The sequence below is a fragment of the Physeter macrocephalus genome, chromosome 9, assembly GCF_002837175.3.
Source record: "Physeter macrocephalus isolate SW-GA chromosome 9, ASM283717v5, whole genome shotgun sequence".
Classification (NCBI taxonomy): Eukaryota; Metazoa; Chordata; class Mammalia; order Artiodactyla; family Physeteridae; genus Physeter; species Physeter macrocephalus.
This window is the reverse complement of record NC_041222.1, coordinates 1,822,505-1,839,162: the sequence shown is the minus strand read 5'-3', so window position 1 is coordinate 1,839,162 and position 16,658 is coordinate 1,822,505. Positions and strand designations below refer to the sequence as shown.

Here is a 16,658-nt window from a genome sequence, read left to right as displayed (position 1 = left end):
GAACCCGTGTCCCCTGCATCGGCAGGCGGACTCTCAACCACTGCGCCACCAGGGAAGCCCTGTATGGTGTCATTTTTAAATGACATGGATACATTTTTCATGAGTTCATTTAACAAACGCTTTTTGGGTGTCCTCTGTTTGACAGGCATTCTGCTAGATGTTGGGTATTTAGTGATTTAAAAAAAAACCCAAGGGCTTCCCTGGTGGCGCAGTGGTTGCGCGTCCGCCTGCCGATGCAGGGGAACCGGGTTCGCGCCCCGGTCTGGGAGGATCCCACATGCCGCGGAGCGGCTGGGCCCGTGGGCCATGGCTGCCGGGCCTGCGCGTCCGGTGCCTGTGCTCCGCATCGGGTGAGGCCACAACAGAGGGAGGCCCGCCTACCACAAAAAAACAAACAAACAAACAAAAAAACCCCCAAAAACCATAAAATAGGGTCCTGCCCACATGAAACTTATAGCCTATATGTATACCTGAATGTGAAGTGAATTAAAAAAAAAAACAAAGGGTTCACACTGAAGAAGAAACCTTCATTTTTTATTTCACACATCTCCAAAATTTTTGTTTTCAACCACTATTTAATTTTATTAAAAAAGAAAGAAAGAAAGAAAAAACACAACTCTTTAAGAGCCTATCTTTTGCCACCAGCTTGTTGTTGTTGTTTTTCACCACCTTGTTTTAATATTAACCTCAGGAGACCTGGTGGCAGCTCCAAGCTTTCTCAATTCTCCCCCAAACTGTGCATTCAGCTCGAATAAAAGAAATCAGACTTTACCCTGGTGCCCGTCCCTCTGCTTCCTGAGCTGAGCACCGCCCACTGCCTCCAAGCGCACCACCCACTGCCTCCACGCGCACCACCCGTTGTATGGAGTCCTCAAGAGCCTCCTCACTGGTGTCTCTGCCTCCTGTTTTGCGTCCTCTAATCCATTTTTATAACATAGCACGTTTTCTAAAAGAAATTCTGACTATATCGCTCTCCTTGCAGTGGTTCCCCTCTGCCATCAGAGCAAAGTTCAAATTCAGCATAGTTAACAAACATGATCTGGTCCCAAAGGACCACTCGAGCCTCATCATTCCCCACCCTCCCATCTCCTCCTACTCTACTGCTTTATTAGACTGAGCCACTTGCGGTTTCCAGAAGGCACTAAGCTCTCACTTTGTTCCTTCCGCCTAAATGCTCTTTCTCATCCCTCTTCACCTGGCCAGTTTTTACTCACCTTTGGGTCTCAGCTGGAGCATTTGCTTAGGATAGTCCTCCCTGATTCCCTAAAACTGGACTAGGGCTTTCCTCCTACAATGTGCACCCAGGCCCTATATTTGTTTCCACTCAGCACTTGCATGGTATTGTGAATGGCTGTTTGTCTCCCCAGCTAAACAGTAAGCGACTCAAGGGTAAGGACCATTTCTTGGCTTCTACAAAATCCCTAGTGCCTACGTAGTGCCTGCTGCATAACTGCCCCCCAACAAATCAGTGTAGTTCTATTTTTGAGTACACTATCAGGCCTGGCCTGATCAGTTCTGTCCCTGCCTAGCTTCTGCAGCTTATCCTCTGCCCCATCCCTGCTCTAGTTATGTGGAACATCTATGTTTTGTGGCTATACCTCAAAACACCTCTGCCTGGAATGTTTTTCTCACTTACCCATCTGGCAAAGTTCTAATTAATCTTCAAAAAAGCTGTCAAAGAAATTACTTACTCCAGAGCATCTTTTCTCAGCCCGCTGCCTCACTCAGTAGTTTTAAGTAGTCTCTTACCTGTGTTGCTTTAGTAGCTCATGTACCATATTTTAGTGCCTCTGAGTCTGTTTTCTCATCAGGTTTTCCACCTGATTTCTAGTATGGTGGCTGGCACGGAGCAGGCAGCATTGGATGCTGACTGCTGAACTAATAAACAGGGTATCTCAGAACCCAGAGCTTTCGAGCACACACAGCTTTCTGTATGGTGCCCTTGATTCATCTTCTCAACCTCTCCCACGTTACAGCTCAGGAAAGTAAGGCTCAGAGAGGTAAGTACACGACTACACATTCAGTTTTCTTATTCTAAAATACATTTTGAAATATTTCTAAAAGCAGGATACAGTTTACAATCAATATATACATTTAATATTCTTTCTTTCTTTCTTTTTTCCTGAAGAGCTATTATTAAATTAGTGGTGGTCTAGAATTAGTCCCTAGTGGGCCCCAGGAACGGTCCTCTGACTCCAAAACGTGTGTGCCCGCTGTACCAGCACAGAGCCTCTTGGGAGTCTATGTCTCTTCTCTTCCTTTCATTCTTTTTCTTTAATCTAATCCATGCCAGTGACTGCCCCAGATGGAGTGAATGAATAGATTTTGTGATGGAAAAGAAACTTCTGAAAGATCAGCAACTAGCAGGAAGAGTAAATGCCGGTCAAATGTAGTTCTGGCGAATGACACATTTCAAGGTTTTCTGATGTGGCAGTTGCAGGAGCTCATAATACCCTTTTAAAATAACTGGGTCTCTGAAGTAATTCCAAAAGATTTTTGCTTGAAATAAATTCTCTCAACTCCCAAGCTTTCTGGATAAAATAGCTGACTGCAATGCCATCTTTAATATGCTCTGCTTTATACTCAAGAAGATCCATCAGGAACCTCAGATCACTCCAGCCAGGGGGAGGCTCAGGTGAGATGAAACAAGATAAAGAGGCAGAGCGAGGAGGCAGGAGGAATATGGAACTGCGAGATTCCGGCCTGGGTCGCTTCTGACTTGTAACCATCTTAGCAGGCCTCATTTACTGTATCATTGTCCTACTGGGTCACTGGATACCAAGTATCAGGTCTTTATTTCTTATCCAACCCCCACGTGCGAGTGGCATCTGCGTGACTATTTATCCTTTCATGAGGAGGAGCAGTTTCCTGCAGAAATTCCTGCCTTTCTGACAAAGAACATTTAAACAGTCCTATTTACCTTTCCTTCCTCATTTTTTAAAAGAGGATACAGTATAAGGAAAGCATATGTCTGTGTCTCTGGCTGGCAAACTACTTTCACAGAAGAAAGGTTACTGGATTTTCTGTCTTTACAATTACACAAGAAGCAGGACTCTGTTCAGTTTTACAGCCAGAAGATTCTTTAGCTAACTTTAGCCTTTGGAGAGTATTTCAGGTTAAAAGAGTGTTAAAAATGCTACTCCATCTAAAACATATGCGCGTCTATTTTTCATAGGGCAGCTCAGGACAGGTGTATGTTGCTTTAAGAAAGCTAGACATAAAACATTAAAACTGACACCAATACAGACAAACTGTGCAATTACAAAAAGAATTCCTGGCTTTATATCCAGATTCACCACAGGGTCCCTTTAAATGCTGCACTTCCCTGATGCATTTAGATCTTAGAATCAATGAACATTTCTGTTTACAGAATTTTAAATTTGTTCTCCCATTACAGCAACACGGTACAATAAAAAGAGTATGGCTTTGAGGTCAAAAAAGCCTGGGCTCCAATTTAAGATTATGTCATTTACTTACTGGGGAAATTTGGGTAACTTTAACTTCTCCTAGAACTGAGGAAAGGGAGGCTGAGAGAGGAAAGAAAGTATAAGATCACATGTATAGTTATCATAGTTCCTTAATTCTAAGATGCACATCTGCCCCTACTTTTTAACATTTCTAAAGTCTCATCTATAAAATAGGCACAATAAAATCTCCTTTCTAGGGGTGTTATGCAGATTAAATGAGATGTTATCTGTAAGTACACAAAGGCACTCAATAAATCAGCTCTTACCCCATTGGAATAGATCTTGGGGAAAGACCAATTTCTCCCTGACACATAAATCCCCTTAAAAAACATTGTTAATAAATAATAATTTGTATATAACTGTCTAGGTCTATTTGGCATGAAAGTAAGGCCTCTCGTGTGAGGCTGCAGGGAGTGAGTCAGAGACGCTGGTGCTGCCGGTTCATTCTAGCAGGTCTCTTTTGGGTATAGGCTCCGAATCCCTACCCTGGCTTCCTGGGCTCTGTGCCTGGTCTGTATTCCTGTCATACTGCAGCCATCAACTTTGTACTTCTTTTCAATTCTTTTCTTTGTGTTCATATTCTCTGTACGTCCTATTCCTTCTTTGGGCCTCGGTGTATTTCAGAGTGGCTAGAAGTTTAGATTTTATTCTGAATGCAACTGGAAGTCACTGAAGGGTTTGGACCAGATATAATTTGATTTATATTTTAAAAAACCTCTTTGTCTGCTGCTTTGTAGGCAAGAGACTGGAGGGGCCAAGAGCAGAGGCAGGAAAAGCAGCCAGGGTGTATTTCAACAGTCCGGGTGAGGTCTTGGTGATCTGGATTCATCCAATGGAGATGGAAAAGACTGAATTCAGGACATATTCTGGAGGTAAAAATGAGAGGACTTGCTAATGGATAAGAAGATGTGTGGAGTTAGCACAGGGAAGAATTCAAGGGTCATCTTTACTACTTTTTTTTGGGGGGGGGGTGATGGGGGGAGAAAGCTAAGTAAATTAACTTCAAAGTAATCTGAAATGTTCTTTTTATATTAAAATAGTAAGCCTTTAACAGCCAAGGCTTTGAAAGACACTGCCCCTCTCCAACTCTTCACAGATTAAATGTGAAGGTCACAATTTCACTGTCAATTTCTCTGGGACGTGTTCCCTGACCATCCACAGAAAGCAGTGAGCTCCGCTGCATCTCATCTTCTCTCTCTCAGCCCCTCATATTTACTCTCACTTTAGAATGTAAGCTCCTCTTCAGCAAGGGTCCTGTAGATCTGCTTCACCACAGTCTCCCTGCACCCAGCCTAGCTCTGACCCATGAGAGCATGAGTGAGTATACACACGGCTACAAATACATTGTACATCAATATTTACACCTTACATAAATTTTTAAGATAAAACTTGAGCATCCAATGCTGTCATCATTAGCCATCTCTCAGATCAGAACCTCACACACCCTGTGGTAGATGTTCACTCCCCTCTCTGCTCCTAGCAGTTCTTTAGGGAGCAGTGTTCGAGAAGTCCTAGACTAGACTATCTCCTTGGTGACATTCTAGGGGTCTAGTGAAAACACAGTAAATTAGCTGTCAATAATGTGGTCTGTAACTCCAAACAGAGATGTTAAGAGGGAGTTCGCTTGACAAAGCTAACATTTATCTTTCAAATTCTACGTGAAATTTTGTACGGGAAAAGTAGGAATGAATGTCATAAGTCTTATCAACAATATTATAAGAACTTTTCAAAAAGGATCTTTAGACTAATAAAAATTTGTCTTTCACATCAAAAGGCAAGAATGGACAGGGGTGAGAAAAAGTTGATACGCTTCTGGTTCAATCTTTCAGCAGATGATAAAGAAAAACTCCTCCATTTTATAATAACAACAAATATTGAAATAGAGCCATACAGAACACTATTCTGCTTAGAAAATCCTACTTCGAAGCCTTCTCTCTTTTGTAGACCCAGAGATACCTCTATTTCTGCATCAGTGTTACAGCTGAATTTAGATCTACCTCCATTTCTCAAGTGCCTGTCACACCCAACATCATGCTTCAGGAGGCTGGTAAAGGTTGGTGTGTAATAACATTTTAAACAACATCAAAATACTAAGAAGCTCAGAAGGTCATCACTGATTGTGAGGATGAACTTGATAAAAGGAGAACTTGACAAACTAAGGCCCTTAATCACTAAACAACAGGTTAGTGTATTTTACTGGTTAAATCAAGGGACCTGACAGGCTACTCTTCATTAAGTTAAAAACACACCCACCCAACTGTTAAAATTAGTAAAGAAGTTTCAGCTAATTCTTCTGAAACTGGATTCTCCATTTATAATTTTCTTAAACCGTGGGGACTTTCTGCCAATGCAAGTAGATTCCAAATGTCAAGTAGGTCAGTAATAAAATGAAAAGCTGGAGAGAGACTTTTAAAAGAGACATTTAAAAATGGTTTTAAAAAAATAGGCCTTAGCAGAGAACTGACTGGGACACACTATGAAAAGATTACTGTAAGTTCAGTACATGAATATTAATAGAAAAAACCCTTCAGTGTTCATAAATAGTTATGACTTGACGAAATAATTACAAATAATGCAAGTCAAAATTTTAGATCAGTTGCAAGTATCTGTAATGATATTCTATCCATAAAAAGCAAAAATATTTTAAAACCCTAGAGGTTTCCATTGACAAAGCTATTTACCTAAACAAAGAAGAATTCTTTTGCTCAAATATCTATCACCTTCTGATTTTCTACAAATGAAAACTGGTGAGGGAATGCCAGGGGGAAGGGCAACAGAGTATTTAAACACTAGGCCAGTCATTAAGCCCAGAGCTTGATTTAATAATGAAACAGTTTAAGTTCTCAATTTATTATTATTATTATTTTTATTTTTTTGCGGTACGTGGGCCTCTCCCGCCGCGGAGCACAGGCTCCGGACGCATAGGCCCAGCGGCCATGGCTCACGGGCCCAGCCGCTCCGCGGCATGTGGGATCCTCCCGGACCGGGGCACGAACCCCCGTCCCCTGCATCGGCAGGCGGACCCTCAACCACTGCGCCACCAGGGAAGCCCTCGATTTATTACTATTAAACAGAGAGTTGTATGGTCATTCGGGAAAAAAAGATGAGAGATGTTAAAGGTTTGTGAGTAAGCAGCTAGAGTTCACTGTCAGCCTATGAAAAGAGTTCTGAAATCCTGGTCTAATACGACTAACCTCTAAGGCACAAGCAGTGTGAGAACTCTTGACTCCACAGGGCACATGCTGTCTAATCTCAAGCGCTATTTCTCCCTTCTCACTTAAATTAAATAATAGTAGCAAAGAGACAAGTGCTGTTCTGCACTCAATCAGGTGAAAGCTGTTTGAAGAGAGGGCTGAGCCAGACACCGGGCATGGAGGGCACCTTCTTGCAAAGACTGAGCGGGTCACTGTGGTAGAGGCTTAGGAAGTGCAGGATGAGTGTCTCTAACCTGGCATCTCCTGACACCAAGCTCATGACTAAGTTCATGTGTCATAATGGGTAAGTAATAAGTATTTCACAGCCAACTGTGAGCACTAACAGACTTTTTTTTTTTTTTTAGTAAATGTACTTGTGTTTCTTTCTATGACGGGAGGATTTTCCTCTTCATTAATCACCCTCCAAAACAAGTCCACTCCACAATACAAAGTTCCAAAACACAAAATATACCCTGCCTTTACCAAGTTAACCTTAAATAAACATCTTTTCCAAACTGGAGACAATCCTTCTATTTCATGAGACCAGACTTAACAAAGCAATAGAAAGAGCTTCTTATTTTAAAAAGCTTTTTGGATAAGAAAATGGACAGTAATTTATGTAAATGCATCAATCTCAACTGACTTCTCTAGTATGAAAAGGAATAAATAATGCAGATGACTTTTTCAGACAACGAGTCCTAACTCTTTGCCAATGATATGCAAAGACTCTGATGGAAATGGCAGGGACGCGTACACAAAGGTGAACGTAAATAAATGTGTGTATGATAAACGTGGTTGCTGGAGATGGACACAGATAAATAGGTATGCAATTGGACAGGGATGGCTGGAGACGGAGGAAAAGACACTGGTTCAGCTGTATCCCAGTGAGTTCACAGAGCTTTCATGATCTAAAAAATGTGCGACAGCAGAATTTCTATTAAGAAGGTTAAAAAAGTTAGTCCTACCTCCTCTTGGGCAGTTCAGAATAAAGCTATCTCAGAATATAATAAATATGTCATAAAATACACTATTATATAAAAAAATTTAGGGACAAAAACAAGACGAAAAAAACAGGATCCTAAAGGTAGAAGAATGCTTATTTAACACCTTTAAATATCTGAAACTGTTTAAATGCTATTAGATTGGCACCTAGAACCCCCAAATTTCTACTTTCCCCTGGGAAAGTAGAGGCTATGCCTCTTCAATCATCCCTTAAATGCAAAGAGGTTTGACTCCCATGCAATGGATAAAAGTCACCCAAAAAAATGAACAAAAGAGGTGTTTGGAAAAACCAGAACACCATTCATCCCAGCTAACGACTTGTTCATTATGAGTGATGATGGATAAAGACTTCTCATGCTGAGATGAAATCAAGATTTATATGCATTGTTTCCTCTCCCAACTTGTGGGAAGATCATCATCATTTAATTCTATCTCTGCGGCCAGTGATGGGCATCCAGAGAGCTGGTTATCAAACGGCGCAGTCAGCTGGCAAAAGCCGAAACGTGCAGTTGGCACATCTGGACGGAGCCGCCACAGCCCAGGGTGAACAATGACTCCTGGCAAGCATCCAAATTGCTTGCAGACGCTAGCAGGTCTCATCTACAACCGCCCCTACCAGCATCTCTCTCTCTCTCTCTTTTTTATGAGAATCAGATTTTCATTGCTCCATTCAATTGCTCTCCTCTGCCATTTTTTACAGCTCTTATCGTTCCCCTGGAATATGGCCTTGAGACAGCTCATCCGTGTCCTTCACTGTGTTATCTCTTCTAACTTTTATTAAAACTTCAGCTTCCATCTGAAGATAGCTAATTAAATCTGGAACAGATTATATTCCTCCCCTTAAAAGGAACACAGAACTATTTTCCTCAACCCGAGCCATGCTTTTTTTCCCTTTCCAAAACATAAAACCAAAGGTGTTTAAGAAGTCTCATTTGCTTACAAAGCTAAGATATTTGACATGTCATAGACAGGCTGATTTATACTAAAGTTGTCTATGGTGTGATAAATCTTTGAACTATTTCTCAAAATAATTATTTCTCAATATTGGGAATATTTTCTTTTCTCATATCCTTTAAATATTACAGCTAATACCACAAGCTTGTTTTCTGTATAAATTGAGTAATGAGGAATCAGCGATTAACAGCTACTTGTGTCAAGTGATTTATCTTAAAAAAAATTTTGTTTTTACAGTTGCCCTCATTTTGGTAAAAATTAAAAAATGTTTTCTTTTATTCTATACCCCAAACACTAGCAACCAGAAGTTTTCCCCACGGAAAACTACATAAAAACATGAAATTAAAAGCAGTGCTTCAAATTTAGGATTAAATCAGTTTTCCAGACAGCTTTACGCCAACTAATAGTTAGCTCAAGTAGCTTTGTCTTAATCTATCGCAAATTAATGATGAAGCTTCCATAAGCGACATGGACACATTCTTCTCACATATGTCACTGACCCAATCCCTTCCTTGGGCCCAGGGGCAGCTTAAAATCACTCTTCTGCTGTACACTTGCTTTTGAACCCAGCAATGACATCTGAACCAATCTAGCCAGCCATCAAACACCCACCCATACCCACACCCACACCAACACCCACACCCAGCACTTTTAACTAAGGGTTAAGCTTCTGTTGCCAGAGTATGATTTAACTGTCCCACCTGAAATTTTCTGGGATCCTTTTCTTCGCTTCACTGCCTTTAGCAAGATTTCTTTCATGGTGACCTTTGTGTTGTCCACCTGAATAAGGGAGAATCCATGAGCAGCATTTCTGTAGGAAAAGACAAACATTAAATCAAGACCAATATTCAACCAAAGGGATGTTAATACAGTCCTCACTGAGTTTCAGTTTGAGTAAGTGTACACTGAAGTGTCAATTATTTTAAAAAGGGTTAAATAAACAAACTTCTAATGCGAGAGAGAGAGAGAGAGAGAGAGAGAGAGAGAGAGAGAGAGAGAGAGAGAGAGAGCGCGCGCGAGAGAGAGCGCGCGCGCGCGCGCGAGAGAGCGCATGCGCAAGAAAAGCATTCTAATATGAACGGTTCCAAGCGAAAGAGAGGGCAGAATTAGGGAAGATGTTTCTATTTATCCCAAATTGAATCCAATTGGTCTGTGTGGGTCACTAGTACCATGGCTCCCTTGTGTTGGTTCCCAAGCCAAATCCTGCAGCAAGGACTAACAAACGATAAACTTGGCTTGTGTCAGTAGATGTCACTGCAGGCAGATACTACCATTATATTAAAGCTCATGGAGCCCTGGAGGGAAAATGGGGGGTGGAGGGGTGGATATGATAGCCCAAAGCAATTTAGAATAAGGAAAACAAAGACTCTCCCTAACTGGCAAGCAAATAAATAAATTAATAAACAAGCATTAAAAAAAGTACAGAGTCTGTGTACACTTCAGTAGTAACGTTTTAATCTACTTAGTCTTAGAAGGTCAAGCAAAATATTAGCTGAAGCGTAAATAATTACGACAAAATAATAACACTACTTATAAGCTTCTAGCCAATCACACTTGGGGTGGGGGCGGTCATCTAGAGAAGAAAAAACTGGTAAGGAACAAGTAGCCTTAAAAAAGCAGCCCATCCCCGGGTGAGGTATAACTTCACTAAGACCGTTAACTGCAATAGCAGGTATCACAAATACTACTCACTATGCTTGGGCACTGAAACAAAACAGGCCAATTCCAAGCAGCTCATGTAACAAATGGGACCCAAGTTTCCAACTATGGAACATGGGAATTGCCACAAGGAGTTTGGTTGCATTCCCATTTCCCCATAAGAATCTCAAAGCGGAACACAGCCAAAAAACATGGCAGAACTTCATACTGACAAGAAAACTGAAAGAAAAGCCAAGCCCCAAGCTAAGCCATGGAAAAGCTTCCCAGTGGTAGGACAGGCTGGGAAGGGGCCTTAAACCTAGTTTGGACCCAACCAGGTGGCTGGCTTTCCAAGGGGGCTGGGGGCTGATCTCAAAACCAAGGACCCGATTTGCTTCCCTAATACAGAGACATCTCCACACCCCCTCCTCTCCATACTGCTTGCTGTTTAATCCTTGACATTCCATTTGTTAAAAGGCAAAAGCCGATGCTGGTCTAGCCAGCACGATCATCCATTTTAACTTGGTCAAGTTTTGCTCTCGAACAGCAGGCCTGAGAACTGTCAAGCTAATTTTACTGAACACTCTGTTACTGAATCATGCCTGAGCCCCGGCCGTTCTTTACCTCAGAAGCTGGACCCCATCCCAGAACAATCTTTAAAAGTTTATTTTACTGATCAAAGCAAAATAAGAAATAGCTCTTTTTTTAAAACTATATTTAGGGAGCGAGGTAGTAAGTGATGCTCTGGCAAGAGTTCTGAAATGTAAAGTGCCTTGCGCATTTATAAACTTGCGGGTATTTGCTCTGGCACTAGGCCAGTGTGTGTTTGGAACAAATGCCAATCATTCGAGTTCAGACTTGCCTTCCTCTGCTTTCTCCTCGGAAGTCAGTACGCGCTCCATCTGTGACAATATGCTGGGCGATGGATGAGTAGGACCTAAAAGGAACACCAGTTCTTGGGTACTCGCAAGCTAGCATTGGGCTAGATCTCCCAAACTTCCATCTGTCCGGGTTCCACCTGAACTATTTTAGATTTGAGTCTGCTTGTAAATTGCTTACATTCTCTCCTAACCTGCTGCTGGCTGATAGCGTTATTTCCAACCAATACGTTTATCTTTTCAGCGAAGGCAGACTAAAAGCTCAAAAGGAAGCCCTGTGTTTGGACTAACTTCCATAAATTAAAAGTGTCCTTTTAAAAGATTTTTGAACAGAGGAAAATCCCTAGTCTGTATTTTTCTGTCATTTTACCAAAATATACCTGGGTGACAAGGTTAAAGCATGTGGAGGAAATCCCTGGCACTTATCATCCACAGGCATTACTGATAAACTGTGTGGTGGAGGAATAAAGGATTACCTTCTGTATTTTTTCATTACACTTTTCTTTTGTTACAGAATACATAAATCCATTGGGGCACAATGTAATATGTATCACCATGCTACACCTGCGGACGCTTCCGAGCGGCTGCCATGTCTGTGCAGTCAGGAATGATAAGTGAACCACCCGTGAATGTTAACGATAGTGATCATTCTGAGGTAACTCGGCTCTCCATCTTCCTTTACAGCCTCTGTGCTGAAGCCAGGGTAGCAAGGTTCATGAGAGGAAAATGAAAACAACACTGAAGGGAAGGGGCACGCTCGGCACTCGCAATGTGCCTTCGCGGTGTGCGGGATCTCACTCTGGGGCTCCGTTTCGGTGAAAACGTGCACATTTAAAGGAGAAACAGGTTGTGACCCACGTCCTGAGCCCTCAGCCAGACCTAACGAAAGCCTCCTCAGGTCAGCCTCGCACTCCACCCACTCCTCTCCCTCCGGACGAACGCCAACCTTGGATCTTGTCCCGAGTCTACGGCACCTAATGTTTCTAAAACACAAGAGTACAGGATCTAAGTGGTTCTCAGAATCCATGGAGGCGCAACTGTTAAGTTATGCTCCCATTTAATAAAAGGATATGGAGACTTGCTACCACAATTTTCAGCTTGACTTCCAAACAGTCTGGGTTTTATGCCTCATTTCTTCATATCCAGGATTTTTTACGGGCTTTCTACAATGTCTACGGAAATACATCCTGTAAGGGCACTTTTATTTAATGTTGGGCACTGCGTCTGAGACTGAGGAGACGATGATCTTGGGGGACCCGGGGCAGCAGGCGGGGAGGGTGCTAGCCCTGCTTCCCTTCTTCATGGCACTGCATTTCAGTCTCTGGGTTGTGACCTGCGCTGGGGATGACCCGCCCTTGGACAGACAGGCGGATGGATGGACAGACAGGTGGCTGCAAACCCACTCTCAGCTAGGAAGCTGCTCCTGCCCAGCTGCCCTCGTGGACAGACAGCTTCTTTTCTGCCAGCGCAGGGCATTCCAGGGGCACTAAGCAGGAGCAGCCGCCCTTCCGCAGCTCCCTGGGTTGCCCGTGCTGGGTCCAGATGAAGCGCCACCTCAGGGAGCTGACTGAGTGCTGCCAGGAGTGCTTCAGTCAGTTCCAAGTTAGGTCCTGTCAAGTCTCGTAAACACTGAAAAACGTACGGGCATTTTAAAAAGAGATTACTCACTTGAGGAATTCAGCTCTGTCCCAGTGCAAAGCCACTCAGTTACCACAGGGAAGTTTTTATACCAGCATTAACCTAACACAATGAGCATTTCTGCGCTAAGCACTGAACAAGAGGCGGCGGTGGAGGGAGAGAGAAGTAGGGGAACAGGTCTTTATCTGAGAAGCTTAGATTCTATTTATAGGGGCAGCGCTGGAATCAGAACCCAAGTTGGAAGGCAACATATTGGAGAGGAAGACACATGGGCTGGGAGTTAAATACCTTTTGGTTCAAATCCTGGCTCCATGGCTAACCAAAATGTTGTCTTAACATGTGGGAACCTCAGCCGCGTCCACGAAATGAGGAGGCCATGTCCCTACAGAATTGCCAGGAGGATAAAATAGACAATGAATGCCAAGCACGTGGAACTAAGGCTGGCAAACAGTAAAAGGGGTTTACGATGTTCCTCCTCTTGTGTTCCCCTTGTCCCAAGTCATCACCCCAAGAGAAGAGGCCCCATACAGCCCATTTCCCCAAAACCCCCAGGAGATATTGCTTATTTGGGGGAATGGATCTCAACCTTCATTGCTCATAATTGATAACACAGGGCCATGAAAATGTGCAACTGGCTGGGCATGGTGGCAGCACTGGGACACTATCAGTAAGCAGCCCCTGGCCCAGACATCAAAACCCCCCTGAAGCTCAAAGCAGGGCACCCTGGGCTCCGGTTTTAAGGTTTTCCTTTTTGAGAGAGTAAAACAGAGAAGTAGGTACATTCCACCTCGGCTTAACTCAGCTTTGGGTGGGGATGGTGGAAGTCAAAAATCATGGTGATAATGCAGAGAAATCCAGTGAGCTTTATTAAGTGTCTGCTTCTGCAGAGTGCAAGATGTTATTATTCAACAATTACAACAATAACAGTAGCATCTACTACCTACTGAGCACTTAGTATGTGCCAAGTGCTGTGTTAAGCCTTTTAAATCTGCATTAACTCATTCTACCCTAAAATAGGCACTAATAAATTATATCCATTTTGCAAAAACTTGAGGCTGGAAATATTAGGGAATTTACCTGAGGTCACTCATCTATTGAAGATCCTATTTTGGATTCAGAAATCAACAATACAGTCCCTAATCCAAGTAGCACAGTCCAGTGGGAGAGAAAGACAAAGAAGCAAACAAAGAATTATAGTTCTGGGCTTCCCTGGTGGCGCAGTGGTTGAGAGTCCGCCTGCCGATGCAGGGGACATGGGTTCGTGCCCTGGTCCAGGAGGATCCCACGTGCCACGGAGCGGCTGGGCCCGTGGGCCACGGCCGCTGAGCCTGCGCTCCGCAACGGGAGAGGTCACAGCAGTGAGAGGCCCGCGTACCGCAAAAAAAAAAAAAAAAAAAAAAAAAAAAAAAAGAATTATAGTTCTCCATGATAAGCACAAAGATGAAGGCAAGCTCAGAGTGCTGCCAAAACATAGGGGCACTTAACCCAGCCGGTAGGGGTGAGGGGGATCAGAGAAGCTTCTTAGTGGACAGGTCTCAAAACATAGCTGTCATTTAGCTCTGTATCATACTGAAAAAATGGTGGCAACACCAGAAGGCAGCAGAGCACAGCAAGTTCTAGAATAGAGCCTGCTTTGGAGTCCCAGCTCTGCCTTCCTTGGGTAAATGATATAATCTCTCTAACTTCTAGTTTTCTCATCTACAAAATGAGGCTAATTCTTAGACTATAAGATTGCTGTCAGGGTTAAATACTTCTAAAGTAATTAACGTAATACTCGTCATAAAATAAATGCTTAATAAGCAATAGATAATATAATAACTATCAGCTTTTCTTCATACAAAGAAGTGATATATAACGATGAGAAAATGACTTCAGCCAACATTTACTGAGCACTTACTTTGTTCATTTAATCCTCCCAGAAAAGGTAGGTGTTGTCATCAGTCCCATTTTATAATGGAGGAAATTGAGGTTTGGCAAGGTTGAGACACATACCTGGAATTACGCAGCTAAGAAGTGGAGGAACCAGAACTTGAACCCAGGTCAGCCAGACTCCAAAGCCTGTGTTTTAAACCTCCCTATGGCCAAGGGAGTCTGGGGGGACTAAGGGGAAGAAGAAACTTCCAGAGAGCATATCTTCCAGATTGGAACCACTGACCAATCTATGGAAAAGGTCAACTCCCACTGTAACAAATTCAGTTTCATTATAAATGTCCCAGCTCTTAGACTAACCATATGACCTACAAGACTGCTTGGAAAACGTCCTGGTTTGCTGAGCCACAGTGTCAGTTTGTGAAAGTGGGAAAAGGCTGCCCAGAGTAGCACTCCCTCCTCCAGTCCTGGCCAGTTCATAATCGTGATGAAGACGTACTCCTTTGGTTCCCAGCCTGCTCTGGTCCCAATTCCATGCATGTTCATTTCTGAGCATTTCAAGGTTGAAAATGAAAATATATGAGCAAGAGAAAGCCTTATAATAACTGCAGCAGGCCTGCTTTAAAGGAAGTCCTTCGGGTATTTCTTTATCCATAAAGAGAGTTTACACTAGTGGGAATGCCACATTTTGTTTCCCCTTGCACTGACAAAAAAATTTTTTTTTCAAGATCAAAGCGTATTGTGTGAGTATGTGATATTTGACATTGGACAAAGTACTCTTTTTCAAAAGAGACATTTTCCAAAAACATAACTCACTAGACTAATGGGCAGTGAGAAGCCAAAATGACTGCCCTCCGCCTTCTCCTTGTGTATCTTTGCCAGAGTCCTTGGGACTTGCCAAATCCGGTCATGCCTGCTTAGCTTGCTCGACTGATTGTGCCAGAAAAGAAAATAAGACACAGATGTATTTGAGCTCTTTGAGATGCCAGTAAGAGAGACAGCTAATGGCTTCATTTCGACCCTCCCCTTCCAGCTGGGCACAGGTGGGGGATAATGAGGTCCCTCTCCCTAATCAAACTCAATTATTTACTACTCTATATAACCGCAAAGACACTCACATTCAGTTCAGAATATAAAACACACCGTGGGCTACCTCCAACCACTGCCACTGGGTATTTATAACAAACTCAAGTGGCTAACAGTTTGCCTTGGCAGGAGTTTAAGTGTGTAAAGTTTTGCAAACTGTTTCTGCTCAAATATGTCCTGCTGAAATGGGGTCCCAGGCGGGGTTCCACAACTGTCAGGTCAGTGAACTGCATAACATCTGAGAATGTATTCACCACACAGTGCAGACAGGATCTGGAAATCAAACGCTTCGTTCTATCGCACCCTTCTGAGAAGCACCACGGTTTTTCCAACAGCAAGACTGACGCTGTATTAATAAACATTACAAGTCACTAGCCTGACAGGTACATAGCAGCAGCTGACAGACTCCAACACAAGCTGAGGGGAGAACAGAGGAAATCAAAATGAGACATAGTAACTGAACATGGCCAAAGGGGGTGGATCATGAAACAAATCACATTAACATCAGAAACGTGAGTCCCAAACTTTTAAGATATATAGCAACTAAAGCAACAACCTGATATAATTTTGGGGTAGCAAAGTAAGTTGATGGCTATCTAAAATACGTGCTTTTATTGTAGGAACAAAGTTATCCTGGCACAATTTCAACAGACAGACATTCCAGTGAGCAAAACATACATATTTAGCTTGTCCGACCTTTAAATTCTTAGAAGTATGTAATTAATGCTTTCCATCTTTATTACTTACTCCAATACTTCTGTCACTTTAAACAGACACAAAGAAAAATCTTTTCTTTTCTCTAGACAGTAGCTGTTGCCAAAAAGGAAATCAAGTCAGATTTACAAATACAAAATTAAACAGGCTGCATATGTTACACTTCCATACACGAGGACAATCTGGACAATGAAAATGTTTGCTAATACAACAGAATG

General features: G+C 42.6%; 1 protein-coding gene across 4 annotated transcripts in view; it reads right to left on the bottom strand.

Annotated features, from left to right (window-relative positions):
* The window catches only part of MAPKAP1 (MAPK associated protein 1), a 232,170-nt gene that overhangs the window by 85,793 nt on the left and 129,719 nt on the right, over positions 1-16,658 (bottom strand). For 3 of the 4 annotated variants that reach the window (XM_007102666.3, XM_007102668.3, XM_007102667.2), the window contains one exon: positions 9,319-9,428. In XM_007102666.3, the coding sequence (XP_007102728.1) occupies positions 9,319-9,428 (110 nt within the window). Of the gene's footprint in view, positions 1-9,318; positions 9,429-11,117; positions 11,193-16,658 lie in introns of all 4 variants that reach the window. The other variant, XM_007102665.3, reaches the window with a different exon arrangement.